Source organism: Poecilia reticulata, chromosome 18, assembly GCF_904066995.2.
Source record: "Poecilia reticulata chromosome 18, P_reticulata-male-v2, whole genome shotgun sequence".
NCBI lineage: Eukaryota > Metazoa > Chordata > Actinopteri > Cyprinodontiformes > Poeciliidae > Poecilia > Poecilia reticulata.
Window position 1 is genome coordinate 8,948,276 of NC_088847.1, and position 23,403 is coordinate 8,971,678.

General features: G+C 39.9%; 1 protein-coding gene across 2 annotated transcripts; it reads left to right on the top strand.

The window, feature by feature from the left end:
• Positions 1-8,408: 8,408 nt before the first annotated feature.
• cited1 (Cbp/p300-interacting transactivator, with Glu/Asp-rich carboxy-terminal domain, 1) lies at positions 8,409-19,151 on the top strand. Of its 2 annotated transcripts, none has more exons than XM_081599526.1 (2): positions 8,409-8,729; positions 16,249-19,151. In XM_081599526.1, the coding sequence occupies exon 2, from the start codon at positions 16,268-16,270 to the stop codon at positions 16,847-16,849; it is 582 nt and encodes a 193-aa protein (XP_081455652.1). In that variant the 5' UTR covers positions 8,409-8,729; positions 16,249-16,267; the 3' UTR covers positions 16,850-19,151. The 2 variants fall into 2 exon arrangements, with proteins under 2 accessions (XP_081455652.1, XP_008433378.1); XM_008435156.3 differs by lacking the exon at positions 8,409-8,729 and adding an exon at positions 10,414-10,639.
• The last annotated feature ends 4,252 nt before the right edge of the window (positions 19,152-23,403 follow it).

Sequence of the window (23,403 nt, forward strand, 5' to 3'; positions counted from 1 at the left end):
CTAACATTTTCTTTGTGGTTTTGATGTTAAATTTAAAAAGAACTATTGTGCCTTGTTTTCAAATGTTGAATTATAAAACGCTTGGGAGCGTTACGGGGCATAAACAGACACCACAGACATGGGCGTGGCAAAGGAGCCGTCCTCGGTTCATGTCACTGCAAGACATTTTTTGGTTTTAAAATAAAGAAAAACAAGCCTTTAGCAAAAAGAAAATTGATTCATTTTTTTAATGAAAAAACTGCTTACACCTTAATTACATCTGTATTTTGGTCTTTTTTTTTAAACCAAAAAGCCGCTGTGGAAAGTCCTAAGAGTCAACTTTGGTTCCAAACCGCAGCTTGCATACTCCCTGTTCAATCTTCCATGATTTATCCATTACCAAGCCAGCTTTTATGTGTGTTTCGCGTCATTGTCCCGCTGTAACACCCAATTGTGTCAAAGTTTCTACGATTTCACTCAAACTGTCGGCAGTTTCATACCGACATGTATTAAGAGGGTGCCAACCTAGTAAATAGAGTGACAAGAAGAATGTTTGGATGATTCTAAATGAAATGCAAGAATATCAATATCGACTCTCAAGGACATTAACGATGGCATCTGAGAGTGTGTTTAGATGCCAATGGTACTGTTGGCAGAATAATGAAGGATTCTTCAAGCTCACTATGAATTTTCAATTTCCAACAGGGTGATTATCAGACACCTATCAATCTGGTTTTGGAACGTACAAAGAGGACTGATTTAGCTTCAATAATGGCCCCAAGAATTGACATTATGAAAATGGATCAGATATGCTTATAAGCCTGGTGACCAACCAGTTCAAAGAAACTCTTCCAATTCTGATTTTAAAAAAATTTTATCAGTCAGAATGTTTAGCCAGAATTATGCCAGAACCTTGCCGAAAGCTTCAAAACGACCCTGTGCACATAATTTAAATTCTGTACAAGTTAGAACAAAAATCTATAAATTTAAACTTGGGCAAAATAATGAAAACTGTATGTTGTTTTAATCGTTTCTCTTATTTCTCTGGGCATTTTTAAGCAAAGGCTTACCTTCATGTTTCCCCTTCAAGCATCCCTGTTGTGTACAAGTGTTGTATTGACTTGTTTCCAGGTGATTTGGAACAGCATGTCCTCCCAGACTGCACTGTAATGAAGTGCTAAACCCTTTCCTGCCAAATGTTCTCTTCAGGGTCTCATGACTTGTAGCTGAGGTGGACACACACATCCATTCAAGGCACCTAGAGGAGTCTGGTGAGCAAAATTTACTAGTGAACCCAGGAAGACGTTTATATCTTATACTAGGATAACGGGGCATGGACCTGGGGAGAGTCCAACAGAAGAAACCACCAGTGAGCAATGAAAACCGGGTAAGCACAAAGGAGGTGTGACACGGAAACCAGCTTAGTATAATAAGGGAAATGTTGAACAGCCGAGGGAAAGTCTGAGCAGGGAAGTGAGGGAACGAGACTAATTAACACACAATGAACGCAGAGGGAGCTGAACCAGAGACACAAAAGGATCTACACACCAGAAGGGAAACAGGCTAACATTTCAATGAAAGGCTGAAATGAAAATGCAGGCAACGGAGCACAAAACGTAACTCAGAAACTCGACACGCATCAATAAACGTATGATTAAAGACCATAATCAACATCTTAGATTATCGATATGCAAACACTAATGACAGGTTTGTCTGAAGAGACATGGGAAATAAGTGAGTATAATAAAATAATCTAATGTAAACCAATTTAGACTTGGTGAAATTTCAAATGAGTAAATTTACGCCCATGTTGACAGTTCTCTTTGCTGATTAATAATAAATATTGTCTGTAGGGGTAGATGATCTGTTAGAAAAACAAACAATCCCACAATGAAGATTCAAAGAATCAAACTGCAGAAATCATGTCATCAATTTCTCTTCATCACTGGTTTCTACTTCTTTAGATAGAAAATGGGAATATTGCTCAATTTGTATTGTTTTCAAATTTTCCATGGAAGTAGAGACATGAATGCATCTTTATTCAACTTAAAGCTGCTGTTGTTTCAACAACCATCCGTTTAACCTCTCTGGATTAAGAACTGTTTTTTTTATTATTATTATTATTCTTTACATTCTTTCAGTACTCATCAAAATTTGGAGCCCAATCTCAGTTTTGTGTGAACAAGGAACAAGCTTTTTTGAAAAGTACAGAAAAGGGATAAAAGATTATTCACACCAAATGCTAAAAAATGGAATAAAAGTCCAAGTGGAAAGTGTTTGTTAGTGTTGCACAGAGATATTAATAAAAACGTCAGGAGATATTGACTTTAACGTATTGGTTTGTCAACCGTCCAATGAGGGATTTCTTTGAATTAACAGCCAGAATCCCAAATCTCAAACAGCTAAAAAAACAAAATGATTGTAAATTGGACATCCAAGGTTTGATCACCAAGATAAACTTTTTGGTCCTGTATTAGAGTTTCTTCTGCTAACATGTTGCTGTGGACAAACCGCAGAAATTAGTTAAAAATAAAAGTCAGGACACCAAGTTATTGTCATGCGTCTCCGTGGTGTTTTAATCTGTGATTTACGCAGTGCCGGCAGGGTTAATGGAGGTTTTAATAGAGAGTGTTTGAAAGAGGAACCACAAATGTCAGGCAGTTTCCTTTAGAAGTGATGTTCCTTTAAATTAATGGCCTGGAAATTCACACCAAACTTAGGAGTCACCAGTCAAAGCAAGCATATGCTGAACAGAAGTGAGCTCAGAGTCTGTGTGTGTGTCTGCTCGTGTGCGTGTGCGTGTGTGTGTGTGTGTGTGCGTGTGTGTGTGTGTGTGTGTGAGGATTCCCTGTGATCTTTATGAACAGTGCTGCGGTCATCAAGGCGGTTTGAGCCCCACATAGCCAAACCTAGTGAAACTCATTACACCGTTTACGAGCTCGGAAAAGGAGAGACGATTGAAATTCTATCTCATAAAAGTGGGAGGAATAGGAGGGGCGGAGGCCTTACACGGTAACCGGCCAGGGGCTGTAAACATGAGAGACGTGAGAGACTTGTGTGTGTTTATGTAGTTTTTTCTGTTCTCGGTGGGGTCAAATAAAAAAAAACTTTGGGGCCCCTTGAGGCGTCATGGGACAACTGGAACTACTGGACTTTGTTTTCCTAAAAAGCAATTCCCAAGTTTTGGGTTTCTTATTTCTCTTTATTTTTTAGTTGGTAAAGGTAATAAAAATAGTAACAACCGATCAAAACTAAAACAAAATATTTTCAAGAAGAGAAGTCATCAAAAACAATCATGCTGTCAACTTGAGGCATTCATAAGTTACGAAGCCAAAACATTATATTTAGTCTGATGACACAACGATGCTACGTCCTGCCAGTAAAAATGCAATATGCTCGGTGAGAAAACACAGCAGCAACATCCAGCTTGAACGCAACAAAACTGAAGATCTTCTAAAGTCTTTGTGAAACACGCATTCACAAATATGGAACAAGCTTCCAGAAAACTGCAGAAACACAGAGTTCCTTTAAACCAGTTCCAAAAACCCAGCTGTCCAGAACTGCCTTTGGCTCATAATCACTGGAACACTGATTGATATATTTGATGTGTTTCTGCTTTATGATTTGGATGACGGTATTTGACCAAATGTAATGTTTATGGCTTGATTCACAATCGGTTGATGTATTATGTTTTTATGGTGTGAAGCACTTTGAACTGCCTTGTTGCTGAAATGTGCTGTACCAACAAACTTTACTTGACTTCATGATTTATTTATGGGTCTCCGTGTGGGTGATACTTCGGTCACACGGCCAATAGAGTCTCTCTTTTCTTGTAAATTTCGTTGTAAAAGGTCAAATATACTTCATGGCACTTTTCCACTGTATGACACGTAAAGTAAATCCCCTGGGCCTTTCACGCCTCAACCACTCCTCAAAATACATGTGTTTACATAAGCTGGAATAGCAGAACCAGTGAGTTCCGCCCCCCACTTCACACCCACTCACCAACTTGAGTGTGTAGCTGCCTCTCTCTCACCTCAAAGGCATAACAATGGTCAATCAGCTTCAAACCTCCACTCCATATCATTCCCTACACCTTCATCTGTTTTGGCATCTTGGTGGATTAGGAAGATTATGCAGCTCTAGCATAAATGTTTCTACACATCTGATATTATGCTCATGCTGATTTTTTGCACATGTTGAAAAGCTCCCCAGCCCCACTACTTAGAGACGCCATTTCTGTCACAACAAATGCTTCAGTGCTTTAGTTACCACAACCGCAATAAATGTCGCAGCTGTGACGACATTAATTAATCTTACTATTCCATGCAGAAGCTCTGTTTGTGCCAATGAAGAGTCACTTATAATGGCGTGTTTGGAGTGGCTCCACCTGACCTGACATGTAATTTTAATGACCTACTTTTTAAATAGTTCAACAAATGAATATTTGATCACTTCAGCACCATCTGTAGACGATGTGTGGAGCGTTGAACTTTCATTTCCAGCTGGTCAGGCGGCCATTAGGTATAGAAGAAAAAACAAACAATCTAGAACATCCAATAAAAATGTAAAGTATTTATGGTAAGCTGTCGGTTTTATGCACTTCATCCATACTTCATAGATGTGATAAAGTGCACCGCTTTTCTTCAAATTCAGAAAACAGGCAGTACAAGTTGGGGAATAGTTCACTTCCACACATCTAAGAAATTACACAACATTCCTCTTTACCCTTTTTTTTTTACAGGAATATAAATATGGAGGACAATTCCTGCAATTTATTTTGTCATATACTGCAATTTTATGAGATTAATCTCTACAGTAAGTAATACAGATCCTTCAGCCAATGACAGAATAAATGGATTAAACATTGTTTTGTTTTGTTTTTTATTAGAAAGTGCTTTTGGGACTGACCCAACCCAGGCCAGCATACAAGAAAGTTAGATAATCCTTGCGATGGGATTAAAATGACGCGGACGGATAAATATGGAGGACAATTCCTCCATCTTACATAAAGCTTGACTATGATTCAACATGTTCTGTAAAGGAAAATCATCCGCCACCGGTTCGGTGAGGTCAGAGCCTGTCAGGAGTTGTTCTTGGCGCCGTTCGTTACGCCTTCCAGCGGACGGGTACTGATGTGTTTTTTCCTAAAAGAAAGCAGAATGGATAAATGTGGAAACAGCTTTGTATTTTGAATGGCTGAATCACACAGCTTGATGAAGTCTAATCACATATTCAACATGGACTCTGTAAAGTAGATGTAATCACATGGGTTTTTGTTTTCTTCCCGTCGTTACTGCTCGACCAAATGAAAAACGCACAACAGAGCTAATGCAAATCGGCCGCGGTTTCGCCTGCGCTTTGAATAGAGTACATCATTTGACCTTTGGTGTTGATTAGTTCAGATAAACCTGGAGACCTTTCCTCGCTGCTTCTTCTGTTTTCTCTTGTTAAAAGCCTTGGCAGCCGCTCTAAACATTTGCATAAGTCTTGTAATTCTGGACCTTCTCCAAATCACCTCCCTGAACTACTACCGTATTATCTTTATCCCCCGCCCCCTCTGAAACTTTCTGGCAGCTTGGAGGAGAAAAAGAAGAACAATTCACCTTTCTCTCTCCGGCGGCTCGGCTCATGTGTCATAATTATTTGTCCGCGAAGATGGAAATCACAAACGGTTTGTTTGATTTGCATAACGTCTCCCCCCACGGAGGAGAACAAAGCGGCGTCCTCCGTCTATACGTCCTCCACCGCATCAACATGTGAAGTGTCGGCGGTCAATGGCGGAGGGGATTTGCTCGCACAATAAAGACAGATGCCACCTTTTATCTGCTTAACGGAAGAGAGGCCGAGCGCACGGCACTTGACCGCACAGAGGGACGCTGTTGGCGCCCGATGACGTCTTCCCTCCGCAGGCTGCTGACATGAATGGTGAATGGGGAATGGACTTGTTCTTTTTAAGTGCTAACTGGGGGAGGGATGTTTATACAATACCGTTTTTCTTTTATGTTTTTTTTTTTTTCCACAAAAACAAAAAAAAGATCTGAGTGATTTGAAAACATGAAGAGAATCAGATTTTCTACAGATTTGATTTTAAGTTCAAACTTCTGCTCCTTCCTTCTAGTGGCAAGCAAATAAATATTCAGACAGTTGAACGAGCATGTCAAATGAAAAGTTAGTGTTTGATACGTTATCTGAAATATTAATAGAATTTGAGGTAATGAAGATGTTTTCTTTAGTTCTTCCTGTTGTTTTCTCTGTTTGGTTTTTATTTCCCCTGTCATTTGTTTTGTTGACCTTTACCTGAACTTGGACTGATTTGAATTGAACTGGATTTCATATCAGTTTTTTGTTTGGACCTGCAATGTTTTTTTTTGTTGTTGTTTTTTTACGTTTAACAAAATGGTAACAATGACTGCAGCACATGTGTCAAACTCAAGGCCCGGGGGTCAAATCTGGCCCACCACAGCTTTTTATGAATTACATCAATAAGTCCCTCCAGTTTTTCATGAATATGCAAAATTCAAACAAAATCAACAGATCCCCACATTTTTATCTGATTTTTACTGCAAATGTTTCTCAAAATTGCCCAAAACCATTGGGTTTAAGTGACTTACTTGATGTTATAGTCTGTGATCGATATGGCAATTGATAAAAAGTCACATTTAACATTAGCACAAGTATTGTAAAAAAAAAATTCCTTACAAATATTTCTGAATTAGCGCCACAAAATCTGAAGTTTTGATTTTGAACCACAAAAACAATCGCAAAATCTTAGATGGACTGACCAGTGTGTAAAGATGTTCAATATTGTTTAATTTTAAGACACACGTATTGAATGCTGAAAGAAACAGATATTTATTGGTCATTTAACAATGGTTTTACCAATACATTTTGGCTCAACCGGCCCTTTAAGAACATTCCGATTTTTGATATGAACCAAAATGAAAATGAGTTAGAAGCCCCTGGACTAAAGTGTCCTCCGATCGAGTTTATAAGATCCTGATGAAGACACTTTTTAAATCCTTGGTGGCATTTAAAGTGACCGACTGATGCAGCTTCCTGTCTGCAAGAGCACAAAATCTTGTCAAAGTCTTTTTGGTCTACTTTTTAATGCAAATATCTTAATGCATTTGAACTAAGACAAAACTGACTTACAAGTAACTTTTCAGCAAGATATAGGAGCTTGTTTTAAAGTCGATAATTTGCTAATATTGATTTTTTTAAAAAGTACTAGTTCCACTGGCACATTATTTCATGTAAAAAGGGGAAAATGTCTTGTAATAAGTTAAATAACCTGCCAGTGGAACTAAGACTCTTTTGACACAAAACTCGAGCCTGCTTTCTCTCCCTGATGAGTGATTCAACAGTTTCTGTCTGCGTCTTCAGTGACAGTGAGCAAAGACCTCGTAAGAGAGAACGTATACATATGCAAATGGCCTGCAGACCACCAGGGTCTCCCTGTCTCATGTGTGAGTGACAGGGACAAAGACTGAGGGGTTTGAAATGGTCCATCTGATTCCCTGAGAGTGTTTGCCTCAGAATGAGCAACATCTGCCCTGCAGAGCGGCCGCCTACAAATGCTGGAGACCGGATCCAGATCCGGACCTGCTCTGACTTTTGACAGATTAGGATGCAGGGATGTAAGTGATAGTTTAATTTTTAGAAGTACGTAGTCAGTTTGGATTTTTGTATTAAAAATGCTGATTTTAATGACTGAGTGTTGAGTTTTTTTATTTTTTAATTTTTTTTTAAGGAAAACCTTCTACTGTAAAAATTACAGTCAATTGTGGAGCAATTAAAATTGAAATGTTGGAAAAATGTTTATGTTTCCTTGAATCAATTATTCTGGTTTCCTTCACATAAAATTGTACAAATATGCTTTCTAATGACTGAATGTGTCTATTGCTAACTTTTTTTTTTATACCCGAGTTAAAATTTTTGCCACAAGCCCCACATAGAGCTGGGTTTGCACTTCTTCCATGATGGGTTTGATGGGTTTGCACATCATATATCAAACTATTTCTTTTTAAAATGTCTATTTATGTATCATTAGTCACTGAATACCTGTCGATTGTGAGTCAACTTAGTCCCAGAATGTGAAACGAGCCTTTGTTGTCCTCGTCATACCGATAAACGCAGCAGAAATGAACATTTCCAAACAAGTTTGATGCTGAGTGACAAAGCTACGGACAGCTTCTTCCAAAGAATGAAAACCAGGAGTCTCAGTCTGTGGATGTTTCTTGCCTACGTACCATAAAAACGCCTTCCTTGAAGTTTTCTGCTCTCTTCCCGTGGGAGAGAGAACATAAAAATAATAGTATTAACCCTGACATAAAACTTCTGTGGCTTAAGACTTTTATGACTTTAAGTCAAATTTGCTTTTGAGTGAGCACTTGTGGCTACACTGAACCTTATGTCAGATAAAAGTCCCAACAATGTTCCGTTACTTCACAGCGATGGATGTGTTCAGCCCCGTAGTGGAACCCACGGTTACTTTAATCTGAAGCGCAAACATGAGATAATCCCTGTAGATGATTGCTGCCATGTGATCACACAGGTGTTTCACATCTGATTTTCCGGCACTGACAAGCACAGATACACAGGGGAGGACATTTTGATTACAGCCTACATGCCCGGTTACGCCCTTTTGGCAAATGTTTTTTTTTTTCTGGTAAATTTCTCCATAGTGTCAGAGTCAACTTTTCTCTCTTAATCACACACTGTTACGGATGCATCCATCTCAACAGCAGGTAAAATACGGACTGTTTGCTTTATTGATTACATTTGAACAGTATTTTGAGGGAAATTAAGATTTTTTGTTAGTTTTCACAAGTAAAGGTTTCTGGAACTTCATTAAAAAAAAAAACTCCAATTCATGTAGATTATGGTTCCGGTTTCCAAAAAGCCAACAAAGCACCTCATATGATCCCTTTTGGCGTTTTCATCAGCTGCGTTCTCATGAGTTTGCGCAAACTTTGTCAATATTTCGCTAATGTCGGGAAAAAAAACACCTACAATTTTGCAACTACGATATTTCCATTAAATAGGACAAACACAAATAAAGGCAAAAGAAAAGTGATTTCTTTTGCGTTTGTTAGTTTGTTACTTAAAAAAACATGCCTTGCCATTATCCTCCAACTACTTCCTGTCGTCTTCTTTGTGGTTTGCACCAGTAGAAACATCTGGTTGTTGATCATGTGACTCTTGTGATGCGGAAAAAGTGTTTCCATTGCAGTTTTGCAAAAAAAACTAATTTTAACACAGCCAAAAATAAAAAATAAAAAATCGCCACGTCCTAGCACAGAAACATTTTGTCGAAAAGCAAATGTTTTTCAGAAATTGTCTTGTTTCTACTATGAATTTTTTTTTTTTGAAATGTCAAATTGCACAAATATATGGTCACTGGAAACGCAGCTAGCAACAGAATGAATGTTTCACAAATCTCCAAGTGCGTTTTAAATAATCTGAGTTCAACATTTCATCTAAACATTTTATGGAGAGGAGAGACACCAATCAGATCTGAACTTCAGCATAAATGTCTCATATCATTTTCCAGTGCAAACCTCTCATTTCTTGTCCACAAAGGTCTAACGTACTTTGCCAACAACAGAGAAATTTGTTCTCTCTCACATGGCTGCAAGAACAAAATAACATCATCCTGCTCTTGAAAACTTGGTTTGGAAGGGTTTCAATGTTACATTAGCGTTTGAAGGGACGCATGTTGAAGAGTTCTTTGAGTTCTTATGAAGCACTGTGTGAAATGTCCTGTCCAGGAACAACTTTGTTCTTGTTCTTTCAGCCTTGAATAAAAGAACAAATGTCTTTGATAATGCGTCTGTACAAACCGCAACTCCATCACGGTTTTCTTTTCTCTTCCAAGTGACGTGGCCACGCAAGTGATTTAGAAGTGGTGGAGGTTTCCCCCAATGCTAACATGTCGTAGCATGCTGTCTGCAATCAACAAGAAGCTCAACAATAGAACAAGAATCGAATCACGTAGTTAGATTTACCAATTGTTGCGCTGCTAACTACTGTCAGGAGAATAAGCCAACGACAATGCATTTATCTCCTTATGTGTTTAAACTAGTGCTGTCAATCGATCATAAAATGTAATCAGATTAATCACACTCTAGCACTAATCATTAATAAGATTAATCATGATTAGTCATGATTAATCATCATGATTAATCACAACGCCATGGAGCCCGGCATGCTAATGCTACCTAGCATGACAGCGGATTAACAGTTCTCCTGTAACGGTAAGTTGTTTCTCTGACTTTTCCACGTTAAGTAGAGCATGATATGCTAATGAAATAATGAAATAAAAGCATTCAAATAAAATCTAGAAACAACCACACTAGTTTTCTTGTCGTCTGTGCTAATCATACTTCAGTCCAGATCCAGTGAAACTCCACTCCTTGCTTTGCGGATGTTTGGACTCACACACAAACGCACACACTGGGCTTTTCAGTGAGGAGGAGTGACACACAAACTGCCTTTTATTCAGCCAGCAGCTCTCTGAGGATCTGACAGAGCCTCCTGCAGTCACTCTGTGAACACGCTTCTCCCTGACAGACCTCAGCGTCTCCAGTTATTCACTTTCCCATCCACAGCAGACACGCTCTCTCTTCCTGGACTGGGCTTTTTAAACTCCTAGCAGGTTGGTCCATCTCTGATTTATTTATTTATCTATTTTCCACATCATGACAGCAGATCAGTGAATGTTGGTGATGAATCGAGGGAAAGTTTTTATATCCGCGATTTCACCAATTCCTTTTTGTCATACTGCTATCCTGATTTATTTGTTTCTTATAGTACATTGAATGAACATCTCAGGATTTTCTTTTAGTGAATTAGGAGACCATCATTATGTTTTAGCATTTGAATTAGTGAGAATATATTTAAAGTTAAAAGTCAATGCCTGCTCTCTGTACAACAGGCAGAAACCGTAAAATTGTACTGGTGAAAATCAGACTGTTGTTTCTGTTTTTAATTTGCCTCTTATTAACCATCCTCAATATGGAGGCAATTAAAGCCATTGGTTTGTGTGTGTGTGAGCAGGACAGACACACTGACATTTTAATTAGCTCGCCAGTCTGTAACTGTGTAACTGAAACCGCTGTTGTTGTTGTAGTTGTAGTAGGGGGTTTGAGTGTCTGCACTCAAACAACACTTTGTGTTTTCCCAAACTCCCAGAACGCTCTTCATATCTGCTGCACCACAAAATCTCTGTTATGCTGATGTGTAGTCCTTTAGTACCATTTGATAACTGATGTTTTGGACTCAGAATTGTACCAATTCACGAAATCCTTTCCCTAATTGTACTATTTTTGAATTTCATCTTATTGAGACTAAATCTAGCTGTGAATGAGAATTAGCATCTAGCTGTATTAGCAAATTATCTTGGTTTAACAGTTTTTAAAGCTTTTGTTAGATGAAGATATTTCAGCAAAGTCATGTTTCATAAGAAAAAAAAAATAGTTCAGATTTTTTAAACTTATGTTTTGTGAAGGTATTATCTATAATAATTATCTTTCCTCGTGTCATACCTTGCAGGGAGTTTGTAGAAATCTGAAGAAAGTTCTGGAACGCTAACAGCTGATTAGCACGATTTTGCTCATTTTAACTTCTGAAAACAACTTTGACTAAAAATGTTCATATCCGGTGGATACAACTCTAAACTTTCACATTTTAACTTCCAACAGCTTCGCAAGGGGACGCTGTTTTGTTTGTCGCTAGTTTTCTTAGCGCAGAAATGCGCACAGTGAGTCTGACGACCGAATCACTCCGCCAAAACAGCTGCGATTTCTCGTTCTGTTAGGACCGAAACGTACGAGACACTGAAAATGTTGGATTATGGCAGTAAAAGAGGGTTCCATAACATTAAAGATGAACCTCAGAAAGATGGAGAGAAGTGAACACAGTTAACATTATTGTAAGCTTGAGGACTGACGGAGCAGCAATGACTTTCCTTTTGATTCTTTTGCTAACATTATTCTCCTCTGTAAATTGACTTGTACAGTGGACCCTGGTACTTGCGGTTGTTGGGGACTACAGTCGCCTATGAATAACTAAAATGAGTGATATCTCCGCTGAAAATACTGAAAATACTTATAACTGCCTATTTTAATCGTTCAAACAATCTTAATATGCATTAAAACAGAGTGGAAACAGTCTTATTATCTAGTTTTCCCTATATCTGCTGGGTACAGTCAATCAGTGCCAAGGAAAATGAATGGAGCTCCTGGATTGGCTGCTTTGCAAATGCGTACTAATAGCGTGTCAAGCTAGGTTTTTCAGCTTCTCGAGCTGTATTTTATTTGGAATATTTTTGATTTGGTGTTATTCCACAGAAAAATATACAAACATTGACCAGAAATATTGAGAATTTGCAGAATATTGAGCTGCTCAATATTTCTGAATATTGAGCTGCTCAATATTTCTGAATATTGAGCTGCTCAATATTTCTGAATATTGAGCGGTTCACTCAGTTTAGTTCACTCTGTTGAAGTCCTCAGTTCACACACAAATGCTTGGGTACAGGTTGGTTCAGAATGTGAGGGACATCCAGCTTTTCGGGTCTATTTTCTGTTAAAAACAAAAAGAAAACAAACAAACAAAAAAAAAACATATTTTGTCCTGTCATCACTGAACAAGTAACGGTTTATTCACAAGACTGTTACACTGAAAACTTCCAAGATGCTCTTGAAGTTTTCTTGAATTTAAAGGTCAAATTTGTGACACTATTTCATATAATGTTTTTAGCTAACTTGAAGTGAAGCAGCCAAAGTTTGTCAAGGTCCAAAACCATTTGGAGTTGTTGATAGCTAGCGCCAATTCATTCTGGTTCTGATGTTTATATTTTCAGTAGTGATTTAGAGTTGTGGGCCTTTGGTTAATGTTCACCATATGAAGTTCTATGCCTGCTGGGAGAGTCTGGCTTAATTACCTCAGCAGAAAATTAAGACAGATGCAGACTCGCTCGCAGCCAAGACAGCAGTCCAGACTGCTAATGAAATAATTTGCCAAGCGAAACCGAGATTTCACAGTGCTGTGAATGTGCGGGAGGAACACAATGAAGTCGGGTCAGCTGTGAGTAGGAAAAAAAAACACTGGCCCTCCTCCAGTTGTTGTTCACAGCATCCTTCCTCACTCTGTTGATCTGAAACTCACGCTTTGTTCTCCATTCACACACAAACGTTTGGGTTCAGGTTGGTTCAGATTGTGAGGGACATCCAGCCATCGGTTTTCAGAATGGCTCTATTTTCTGTTAAACAATTAAAAATGAAACGTATTTTGTCATACTCTCACTGAACAGGTAACTGCTTTTTCACAAGGCTGTTAGACTTGGAGATAAGGAGAATTCTTGCATTTGTTTATTTATTTTTAAATTTGCACACTCCTGCCCCCTGTTGGCAGTTTACAAATCTCAAATTACCATCACATCTAAATTTACTCTAAGTAAAACAGTCAATCTCACTCAAAGTAACATTAATCCAATTACGCGGGCCATTTGAAATTTATATGTTGTTTTAAGTATTTAAATGCAAGTTGGTTATTTTCTCTGGCATACAAATAAAAACTTTCAATTCCTACACCAACATACCTAAATACAGTTTTGGTTGTTCAAATCCTTATTCAAATTGTTGTTAAGTCTTAATTTTTAAGCTTAAGTGTCTGACTGAAGGGGATAGCGACATCTGGCGGAGTTGAGCAGTACAGACAATTGAAAACATTTTTGCCTTGATTTTTTTCCGTTGCTAAACGAGTAGATGGATAGAGAACAAGCATGAAAATACAAGTGGTGAGACAGTATTCATATATCACTTTACTGCCAAAACAAGGACTGGATCTTGTACTAAAGACTGAAATTACACCGTGTTGTTTTTTAAGTTTTCTCTTGTGGCTTCAAAATGTGCTTGTTTGATCTCTGTCGCAGAGATACAGGCAAAAGATAAGACGTACCACTGAACATAGATTTCGACTGTTATTACAGGAAATCCTTTTAGAAAAAAAAACATTTTGATTACAAATACAACATAATCCTTTTTGTTAATCATCCTGCAGAACTTCCTAGGAGTTTCTTGAATATTTGAATCCTGTCGTTAACATCTGATAAATGTAAAAAGAAAAAAAAAAAAAACGCATCAGTGGGGGATCAGTGGGCTGTTTATGTTTGCATCTTCTGCGCTCATGTGGTGTCAAGCTGTTGGGCAGAGGCTTCATGCGCGGCCTGGCCACTGACAGTAATCGGCCAATGAATAATGAACAGACGCACAAACCTGCCATTGACAGCTGTTTGGGATCTTTGTTTGTGTGTTAGCGCTATCGTTGGAGTGCAGCTGCGTGCCTGCCTGTAGCAATTATGCTCTCTCTAAATAAGAGCCAGAGGAGAGGCTGCGTGTGTGTGTGTGTGTGTGTTAAGGCACACATGTTTTTTGAACTAAGTGTAATATAAACCAGCTCGGAGACCATAATATGAGCCTCAAGGATTGTGTTGCATGCTCACACACATACACACGCATTGCATTACTCAGCCTTTTTACCTCCACACACTGCAATAACATATTTGAGTTTTACACACACACACACTTTCTGAGACACAGTCAGACATATGGACTGTTCTCAGAGCCCATATGTATTCCCCCCCCCACATGTGACCCAGGCTCTCCTTGAGATCCTCAAAGGCTCTGTTGTGTTGGGAGTCCCATTCACACACACACACACACACACACATGCACACACACAGCCTACATACTCAGCCCCATAAACACTACTTCAAGTTGCCGGTGCCCACGGGCCTTTTCATGGTTAATTTGCTGTTCAATAGATCAGGAGGAAAAGCAGACACACACACACACACAAAGTCATTCTCAAATTCAGAGAGTCATGCGGCCGTCTCGGCACCAGGATCGGCTTGCTGCGCGTTTCCCACACAGATGTGACTCTTGTGATCTACCGGGACCGAGGAACACGAGTGAACCTGCTGTTCACAGTCAACAGGGCTTTTTCTGTTTCATCAGGAACCTGCAATAAAACATTGTTGTTTTTTTATTGCGATATCTTGCACATTTATGGGCACTCCTGGTGAAGCCGCATTAAAAAAAAAAAAAAAAAAAGGTCTTAAAATGAAATCATCTGTTCCACTGCAGCAGCTGCATTTCACCCTGGACATTTTGGAAAAATCCAACCTTTAAGTTTAGAGCATTTATTCATCCGGGGAAGAATCTGTCATTAAGGAACACTTAACGAAAGGGGAAAAAAATCCATGATCGCATAAACACCTGTCACTTTTCTTTTTGAATAAGCATTTTTCAGCTCATCAACTTGTGTCATTCAGTTTCTTGGGGTATAAAAACAGGATGTCCTTAAAATGTCTTAAATTTGTTAAAGAAAATCTATGTTGGCCTTAAAAAGTTGATCACAGGTCTTAAATCTTGTTGTGGCAGGACTGTTTAATCACTGTGACTCCAGGAGGTTAAGGCTACTAGTAACAAGCTGCTAATACTTGCTAGCAAAAAAGCAAGCTAGAATATAGCTCTGTAGCTAGCCAGTTCCAGGTGAGAAACACAAAGCTGCTGCCAAGAGCCACAAAAACTTAGACTTCACAATTTTTGTCCTTTGCATTTCTTTGTACATCTCTGTCATGTTACAGGTCTTAAATTTAATTCATAATAGTCTTAAAAAGGGATTGACTTGACTTAAATTTAGATTGAGTTTTCCAGCAATAAACAAAAATCCTGCATATAAGAAAGCATCTGGTGCTTGTTTCACATCCAAATGCCCCTGGAAACCAACACTAGAGTGTGTGGTTCCTTACATTCTTTGAAATTCAGGACACTTTTACAGTTTTCTGTAAGTTTGTCCCAGATTTGTGGTGCATAGAAGCTGAATGCTGCTTCTACATGTTTGGTTCTGGTTCTGGACGGTACTTAGATGTACAGGACATATACGTAGTTGCTGCTCTCCTTATTTCTAAACAGATAGCTGCTAATGGACCCTCGAGATTGGTGCAGATGAACCAGTAACAAGAAAAACATCAAATGTTGTCAACTTTTCAGTTTGATGTTTGCATCTTATGGAACATTTTCATGAGATACAAAGAGGATGTTTTCTCATTCAGCTTTGTTATCTGCTAATCTAAGCAGGAAAATGATCTCGTCTGATGCCTATCTCATATCAGCGGGACTTTTCAGCTGTCCAGCTTATCTCTTCCTCGTCCTTCTGTTTGGTGACATTTCTCCCTCCTTCCTCTTTGTCCTCATGCAGGTGCTGGGTTCTCCTGGTGATGACCTCAATCCTGTGCCCTGGCAACACCTACGCTGCGATGAAGGACCTCTCCTCGTCATCTTCTCCTCTCACCACCCTCCTCCACTACTCTTCCTCTAAGCCCTCCGTCGTGCCCTTCTCCTCTTCGGCGGGTCCTGCCTCGTCGCCGGGGGTCTCGCTGTCATCCGCGCCGCTCTCCAAGCCGCAGCCGTTCTGTCTGCAGACGGGTCCGCACCTCATAGCCAGCATGCAGCTGCAGAAGCTCAACTCTCACTACCAGAGCCTCGCCTCGGGGGTCTCCGCCAGCCACTCGGCCCCCGGCGGGGCTCAGAAAACCTTCGGGGGCTCACCGCTGAGCACGGCCAGCCCTCTCCTGGGGCCCTCCGGAGGCCTCGGCAGCAGTGGGAACATGGGAGTGGGGATCGGCATGGCGGGCCAAGGCTCCGGAGCGGCTGGGATTATTGACTTTGACCCCGTGGACGAGGAAGTTCTCATGTCTCTGGTGGTCGAGCTGGGTTTGGACAGAGCCAACGAGCTGCCGGAGCTCTGGCTGGGACAGAACGAGTTTGACTTCATGTCAGACGTCCCGGCTGGATGCTGACCAGCAAAAAGAAAAGGACGAAAATCCCGCACAAACATTCGGAGACAGCGGAATTGATCGACAAAGGGAGAGAAGGCTTCTCTCACTGTTTCGTTTTTCTCTCCCCTAACTTTCTTGGTTGATACGTTTGAGGAGAGAGCTCAAGAGATTCACGGCACCTTCCTGTTTCTGCTTTACTGTCATGGTGTTACTTGTGGATGGGAAAATCTACAATAAAGGACCTCTCTCTTTAATTTGTTTTGCGAGTTTGTTTCACTGTGACGTTCTCACTCGAAGAAATACCCAAAGCACATGCGGAGTATGTCCTCTTTTGTCCACCATTGGATCTCTGGACCTTAATAAAAACCAGTTGACTGATGTGAGATGACTTCCAGAGTTTGGCCTCTTGGAGGCCAAACTCTAAAGACGAGTAAAACACACCTGTCGGACCTGGGTTGGCGCATAAAGAACGTGAAAAAAAGTGAACCAGGACTTCTACAAAAAAGGACGACAAACACTACGCTTCCTCCTTTCTTAATAGACGATATTGAGCCTCCGCTCTCATGGGAAAGAGACTTCAGCCTCTTTGGCTTCACAAAGATCTGATTGTCTGAGAACTGGTTATCTCCACATACTTTCTTTTTTTTCTTTTTGTTTGAATTTAGATCAAGCAGTTGTGCCCTTGTTACTTAAGACAGCGGCTGATATCCATCGGGTTAGTCCTGGACAAGGGGACCTTCTATAGTCGCTGTTTTTGTGAACATAATGATTCAGATTAAGGGACGTGGAAGCTTTAGAAGCATGTGACATGAATGCGGTAAAAATGTGTGTAGCACAGCGCCGTTGAAACAACTGGAGCCTTTCGGTCAATTCTGTGCCAAGCTAAGCTAATGCAAAGCATTTAATCTGTGGACAAAACCCCCAAAATGTTAGATTCATGGGTTTTCTACTTTACTGCTCAGATAACTTTGTTTAAATGTCTTTTATCAGCTCGGGCTAACTGTAAAATCACTTTCCTTCATGTTTCTGAGGAGGTAGCATGCTGCTTCAACACTATGTGTTTACACACCTTTGACCCAGAGCAAAAGATGTAGAGCTAAACTGTCACAGTAAATGTCAAAATCAAGAAAAAACTGTTTTTTTGGCTTTGATTTGGTGTTATATAAACCTGTAACACCTTGCAGGATTAATACCTTAATCATGCTTTGTGGCGATCAATAACGTTTTTCTCTGGCGGGAGCAGCCAACAACACACACTGTTATATAGAGGACTGAAACCACTTGCCTGTTGCTGCACAGATCTCTCATCCTTCAGTCGCTGAATCGCCGACCTCAGAGGGCGTCCTCCAGTGAAATCGCAGCGGCTGCGCCTAGTTCACTCAGCTCATGTGGATTCTCAAAGTAAATGGGATATGTTAAAGTATGTGGAGAACTAACACTCGACTCAAACTTCCAGAGTTCTCTGTTCTTTCTTTGTTTTTAAAAATAAAAGAAGCTAGGATGATTTTTATGGCAGATATTTCTGGGAAAACATTGGATGGATGGATGGATGGATGATGAATGGACCATTTAGCGGATGGACAGCTGTATTGATGGATGGATGGATGGATTGTATGGAGTGGTTGACTGACTTTTGACTGACGGATGGATGGATGATGGATGGATCATTCAGTGAATGAATAGCTGTATTGATCGACAGATGGATGAATGGATGTATTGATCAATGGATGAATGGATTGATTGACAGATAGATGAATGGATTGATTGACGAACGGACAGATGGATTAATCATTAGACAGTGATATATGGAAGAAGATCCAGAAATGCAGATATTTCCTGTGTACGAACCCTGACGCTCTGTGATGTTTCCAGTGAAGCCCTTGAAAGTTTTCCTCTGGAGCTTTCTGCTACGACACAAAGCATTATTTTATTGTTTTCATTTAAAGTGTCAGGTTACACAATCGCAAGTGTGTTTGTGCCATGTGATATGACTGAAAGCAGCAGAAAAATGCTAACAGGGGGCCTCGGGTTTATCTTACATAAACCGTTTTCTACACGTGAAACAAAGTGCTTAATAGTGGTCATTGCACAGCTTGGAATCATAAAAAGCCTTTAATGTGATTTTATTCCTTAAGAAATACATAAACGTACAGTAAGACATAAAAAAATCAGTTTATAATCGAGACACATATGACGTGTCAAGCAAAAAAAGATAACTTACAGATTCGTGGTTTTAACTCCCCGATCTTTTCCTGTTTTCGGCTCTCATGGTTGGTCATGTATTTATATGATCGTAAATAAAGTTAAGGCTGCAATACGTTCAGGTTTTGCTTCTAACTCCTTAGTATATACTCTTCAAAAGGTGTTGAAACTCCATTTTGTATTTTGTCACGTTAAATCAACAAACTTCAACAGCAACAAAAAAATTTAGAAATAAAAATATCTGAAAGATATGGCTGAATCGAGGCTTTACAACACCATCTTTTGATGCCAGTCCAGCTGAAGGTCTTCACGGTGTGCCTTTACCAGCTTCTCATGAAGAGTTATAAGTTTTCACCCAATTTTCTTTGCAAAGTAGCTCTGTGACAAGATTTAAAATCTTGTCACAGATCATCAATTGGTTTAAGATTAGACTTTGACTAGGTCTTTCCAACACACCAATTATTCAGATGTATCTTTTGTCCCGGTGGAAGTTGGACCTTCGTACACAGGTTCAGGTCTTTCACAGTCTCCAAAAGGTTTCCCTCCATCTTCCCATCACCTCTGACCTGAAGAAGAACATTCCCTCAGGAGATGATGATGATGATGATGGTGGTGCAAAGAGGGATTCTTCATAAATTGAAGAACGTTGCCGACAAGCTTGAGCATCATCTTCATCAGACTGTTTGGAGATCTTTAATCAAAGGCTTCCTCAGACTCTTAGTAACTCCCACACACTACTTCCTGCCCGCAGCCATCAGCATCCACAACAACTTTTCGAGGAAACCTCTGTAATATATGAGTCATACTAACAACATTTAATTTCCCTTTGGGATTAATAAAGCATTTTTGAATTGTACTGAATCATTTTGCCTTTTGCAGGTTTCTGTACACAACATATGTTTCTTGTTGCTTCTGTGCTTTAGGAGGGGGGAAAAAAGTCCTGGAGACTTGAAACCGACACTTGACCTCCCCACTCATCCTAAAAGGGCTTTACATTTCGTCTGTGTTTTAGATAAATGTAGTCAAGATGAGTTCTTCCCCAACGCTCGCCCTCCTCCCCCCTCAACCGTAGACATGTTATCTGTTGTGGTAAGAGGAGACGAGCAGGCGACAACAAAAGGACTTTCACCCTCAAGTCACCATGTCTGTCATCTGCGCATTGTGGCTCTTCTACCGGGCCACACAAAGCAGCGCACCTGCATGTGCGTTTGCACACCGGCAGGCATCTGTGGCAGACCGTACAAAGGCACGGAAATAAAGTCTCACGGACCGGGACAGAGGCACAGGGATGGTGTTTCAGCTCCGAAATGGGAGTAGCGGCCATGAAACAGGCTTGTTGGTTGTATACAGACCTAGGGTTTCACAGCATTGTGTGTGTGTGTGTGTGTGTGTGTGTGTGTGTGTGTGTGTGTGTGTTGCGTATGTGCGTGCGTGCGTGCATGCGTTTGTGTGTGTGTGTGTGTGTGTGTGTGTGTGTGCGTGTGCGTGCGAGCGTGTGTGTGTACCTGTTAAGGATCTTTTTTTGGTATGTCCACCAACCTTCTCAACGTCGATTGGTCTTATGGTGGCCAAACCGTGGTCCTAATTCGATGGACTCCGTTTTTTAAGGGTTGGGAGTGGTTTGGAAGTATAGTGGGAACTAAAGTTCGTAAAACCCCTTGACTGTCACGATGACACTGATGTCCTCATTGACTTGCATGTAAGCATTTTGAGGGTAACAGTTAAGGGGAAAAGGTTAGAGTTAGGGAAATACTGGTAATGATTAGGGTAAGTCTTTGATTTAAGCAGAAACACAATTACTAAAATGAATGGAAGTCACAGTCCTAATATGGGTAGAGACATCAGGGTCAGGGTTAGAGCTTGTCTGGTACAATTACTTTCCTTTTAAAGACCAATAGGTCACTCCAATGCAAGGAACACCTGCTTTTAGACTTAGTGGTTAGAGTTAAGCTTAAGGCTAGGATTAGGAATGTATAACTGATTATTGAGGTCAAGTTTAGGGTTATTAATTGGTACAAATAAAGCTAGGTTAGGGAATTTCGTTTGTAAAATATTATTTTTCTTAAACGAGGGATAAAACACGCTCAGTCTTGTTTATTAATTTAGATGTAGCGGGTTCAGGTAACACTCGACCTCCATGTAGGCTTATCCTTTCTTTACGTCTGCCTTGCACACACACTCACACACACCAATACTGGGTTTTCTGCAGCTGATAAGGATCTCTGCTACAGTCCTGGGTTTCTTTTCTTTTTGCAATGAAAAAAGAAAAGGAGCCATTGATAAAAACCTGCTGAAGGAGCGTTTTGACGGAATCTCTTTTCTGGTTTTCCAAGGGATTTGGTGGGTATTTCCTTAATAACAATTGGCTCTCTGAGGTGTAGCGAAAGACATAAAGTTGCCCCTCACTGCCTCTAAATCCAACAGACAGACACTCTGAGTCTCCTCTTCCTCTGTCTCGTCCCTTAATGCGCTCAAAACAACATTCTTCACATCGAAGGGAGCCTTGTGTTTGTTTCCATCTGCTCCGTATTGTTTTAAAGTCTTCTTTTGAGTGAGTGAGTGAGTTAGAGAGTGTGTATGTGTTTTTTGCGGTCCAGTCTCAATCCCAGCTGAGTGGATGTTTTCTTTGCTGTGTGAACCAGAGTCCCCCTCTGCTCCCCTGAGAAACTGGCTGATGGAAATGCTTAATTTGTTCTCCTTCCTTTTTAAAGAAATTCACCCCTCAGTGAGACAGAATAACCCAAACAGGGACTGTTTCCAACTCAAACATTGCTTTCAGGACTTCAAAACTGGAATTTTACAAGAAATGGGCTTAATTTTTGTTTCTTTTCCTCCTCTTGTGCCTCGTGGAAAGACACAGCATTACAAAAAGCTGACTTTGAGGAATCAAGTTAGACATTTTTGGCTTAAGTTAGCACCAGCTCCACAACTTCCAAGGTCTGTGAACCGTTTGATTTTGTGTGTGGAGCCTTTGAGCTTCAGCTGAAATTCAAGTAGACCGAGCTAAAGGAACTCAAGAAATACATTTTTAAAATGACCAAGCAAGTCTTAGTGCCTCTTAAGGCTTTCCACAAAAGATCTTCTAGTTGTTAACCAGGGCTGGTGTCCAGCCTGTTCTTAACTGGTTCTGTGAAAGGATTGTTTTTCTTTTCCACCAAATCAGAGGTTCCTATTACGTCATTATAAATGTCTAATCCAATTATCAATAGATCCTCCCCACTTTTATTCTGCGTTTTTGTGAAGGACTATGTTGTGATAGGGCGGCAACGCAGACAGCCATTTAGGGTGAAGATGGTGGAGGTTTAATAATAAAAACTGAAATCTTACACAAGGATAACAGGACATGACAGAGTAACAGAAGGATCCACCTAGGACAAACGCACAAAAAGCAGAACACAAGACTAACCAAGAAACTGAACACCAAGGAATTACCTAGCCTGGCAACACTTTTCTATAAAGCAATGATGAACACGGAAATTAACTGAAAACAGTAATAAGTTAGACATTTTTGGATTAAGTTAGCACCAGCTCCACAACTTCCAAGGTCTGAAAACAGTAATAAGTTAGACATTTTTGGCTTAAAGAACCCAGAGGCGATCAAGACACTAATGAATGCCAAAACCCAAGAATCGTATCAAGGATTCTCCCTATAATTAAGACAGCTTAACCACTCTGCTCTGTTTCCCAAGTTTAAGAAATTAGTTAAAAACAGATTTGGTTGCAACAAAGACTGCTTTTATACGTAGACCTGCTTACTGTCAATTAAATAACAAACATCTTCCACTGCAAGAAGATTTTAATTTGTTGGTATGAATGACACCTTAATTAAAATCTATCTATCTATCTATCTATCTATCTATCTATCTATCTATCTATCTATCTATCTATCTATCTATCTATCTATCTATCTATCTATCTATCTATCTATCTGTCTGTCTGTCTGTCTGTCTGTCTGTCTGTCTGTCTGTCTGTCTGTCTGTCTGTCTGCTCACTGTTCACAGCACCACACTGCCATCTGGTGGATTATGTTGGGAAGCGCAAAAGCTTTGTAAGATTGTAATATTTCGCTGGTTGTGATCCACTCAGAATAACTTTACTGATTTACTATGTTGTTCTTTCCGGGTCTTTTCTAGACCCCGTTTCCTGTTGAAAACAGTGTCCATGCCAGATCTACCGTGACGGGTATTAGTAGTGTTGATAAATTTCAGTAAAACTGCCGTGTTGATTTTTGGATCTTGGTTGTTCTCCGACAAACAAAAGCTGTGAAGATTCCTGGTTTGGAAATTATTCTCTTATCTAGAGGAAATTTGTTTTAAAATAAAATAGAAATAAAACCACAAGAATAGATCCAGATTGGTCAGTTGCATGTTTTC

Coding starts and splice junctions, on each gene's coding strand:
- cited1 (XM_081599526.1), top strand. CDS start 16,268: ATGACCTCAATCCTGTGCCCTGGCAACACCTACGCTGCGATGAAGGAC.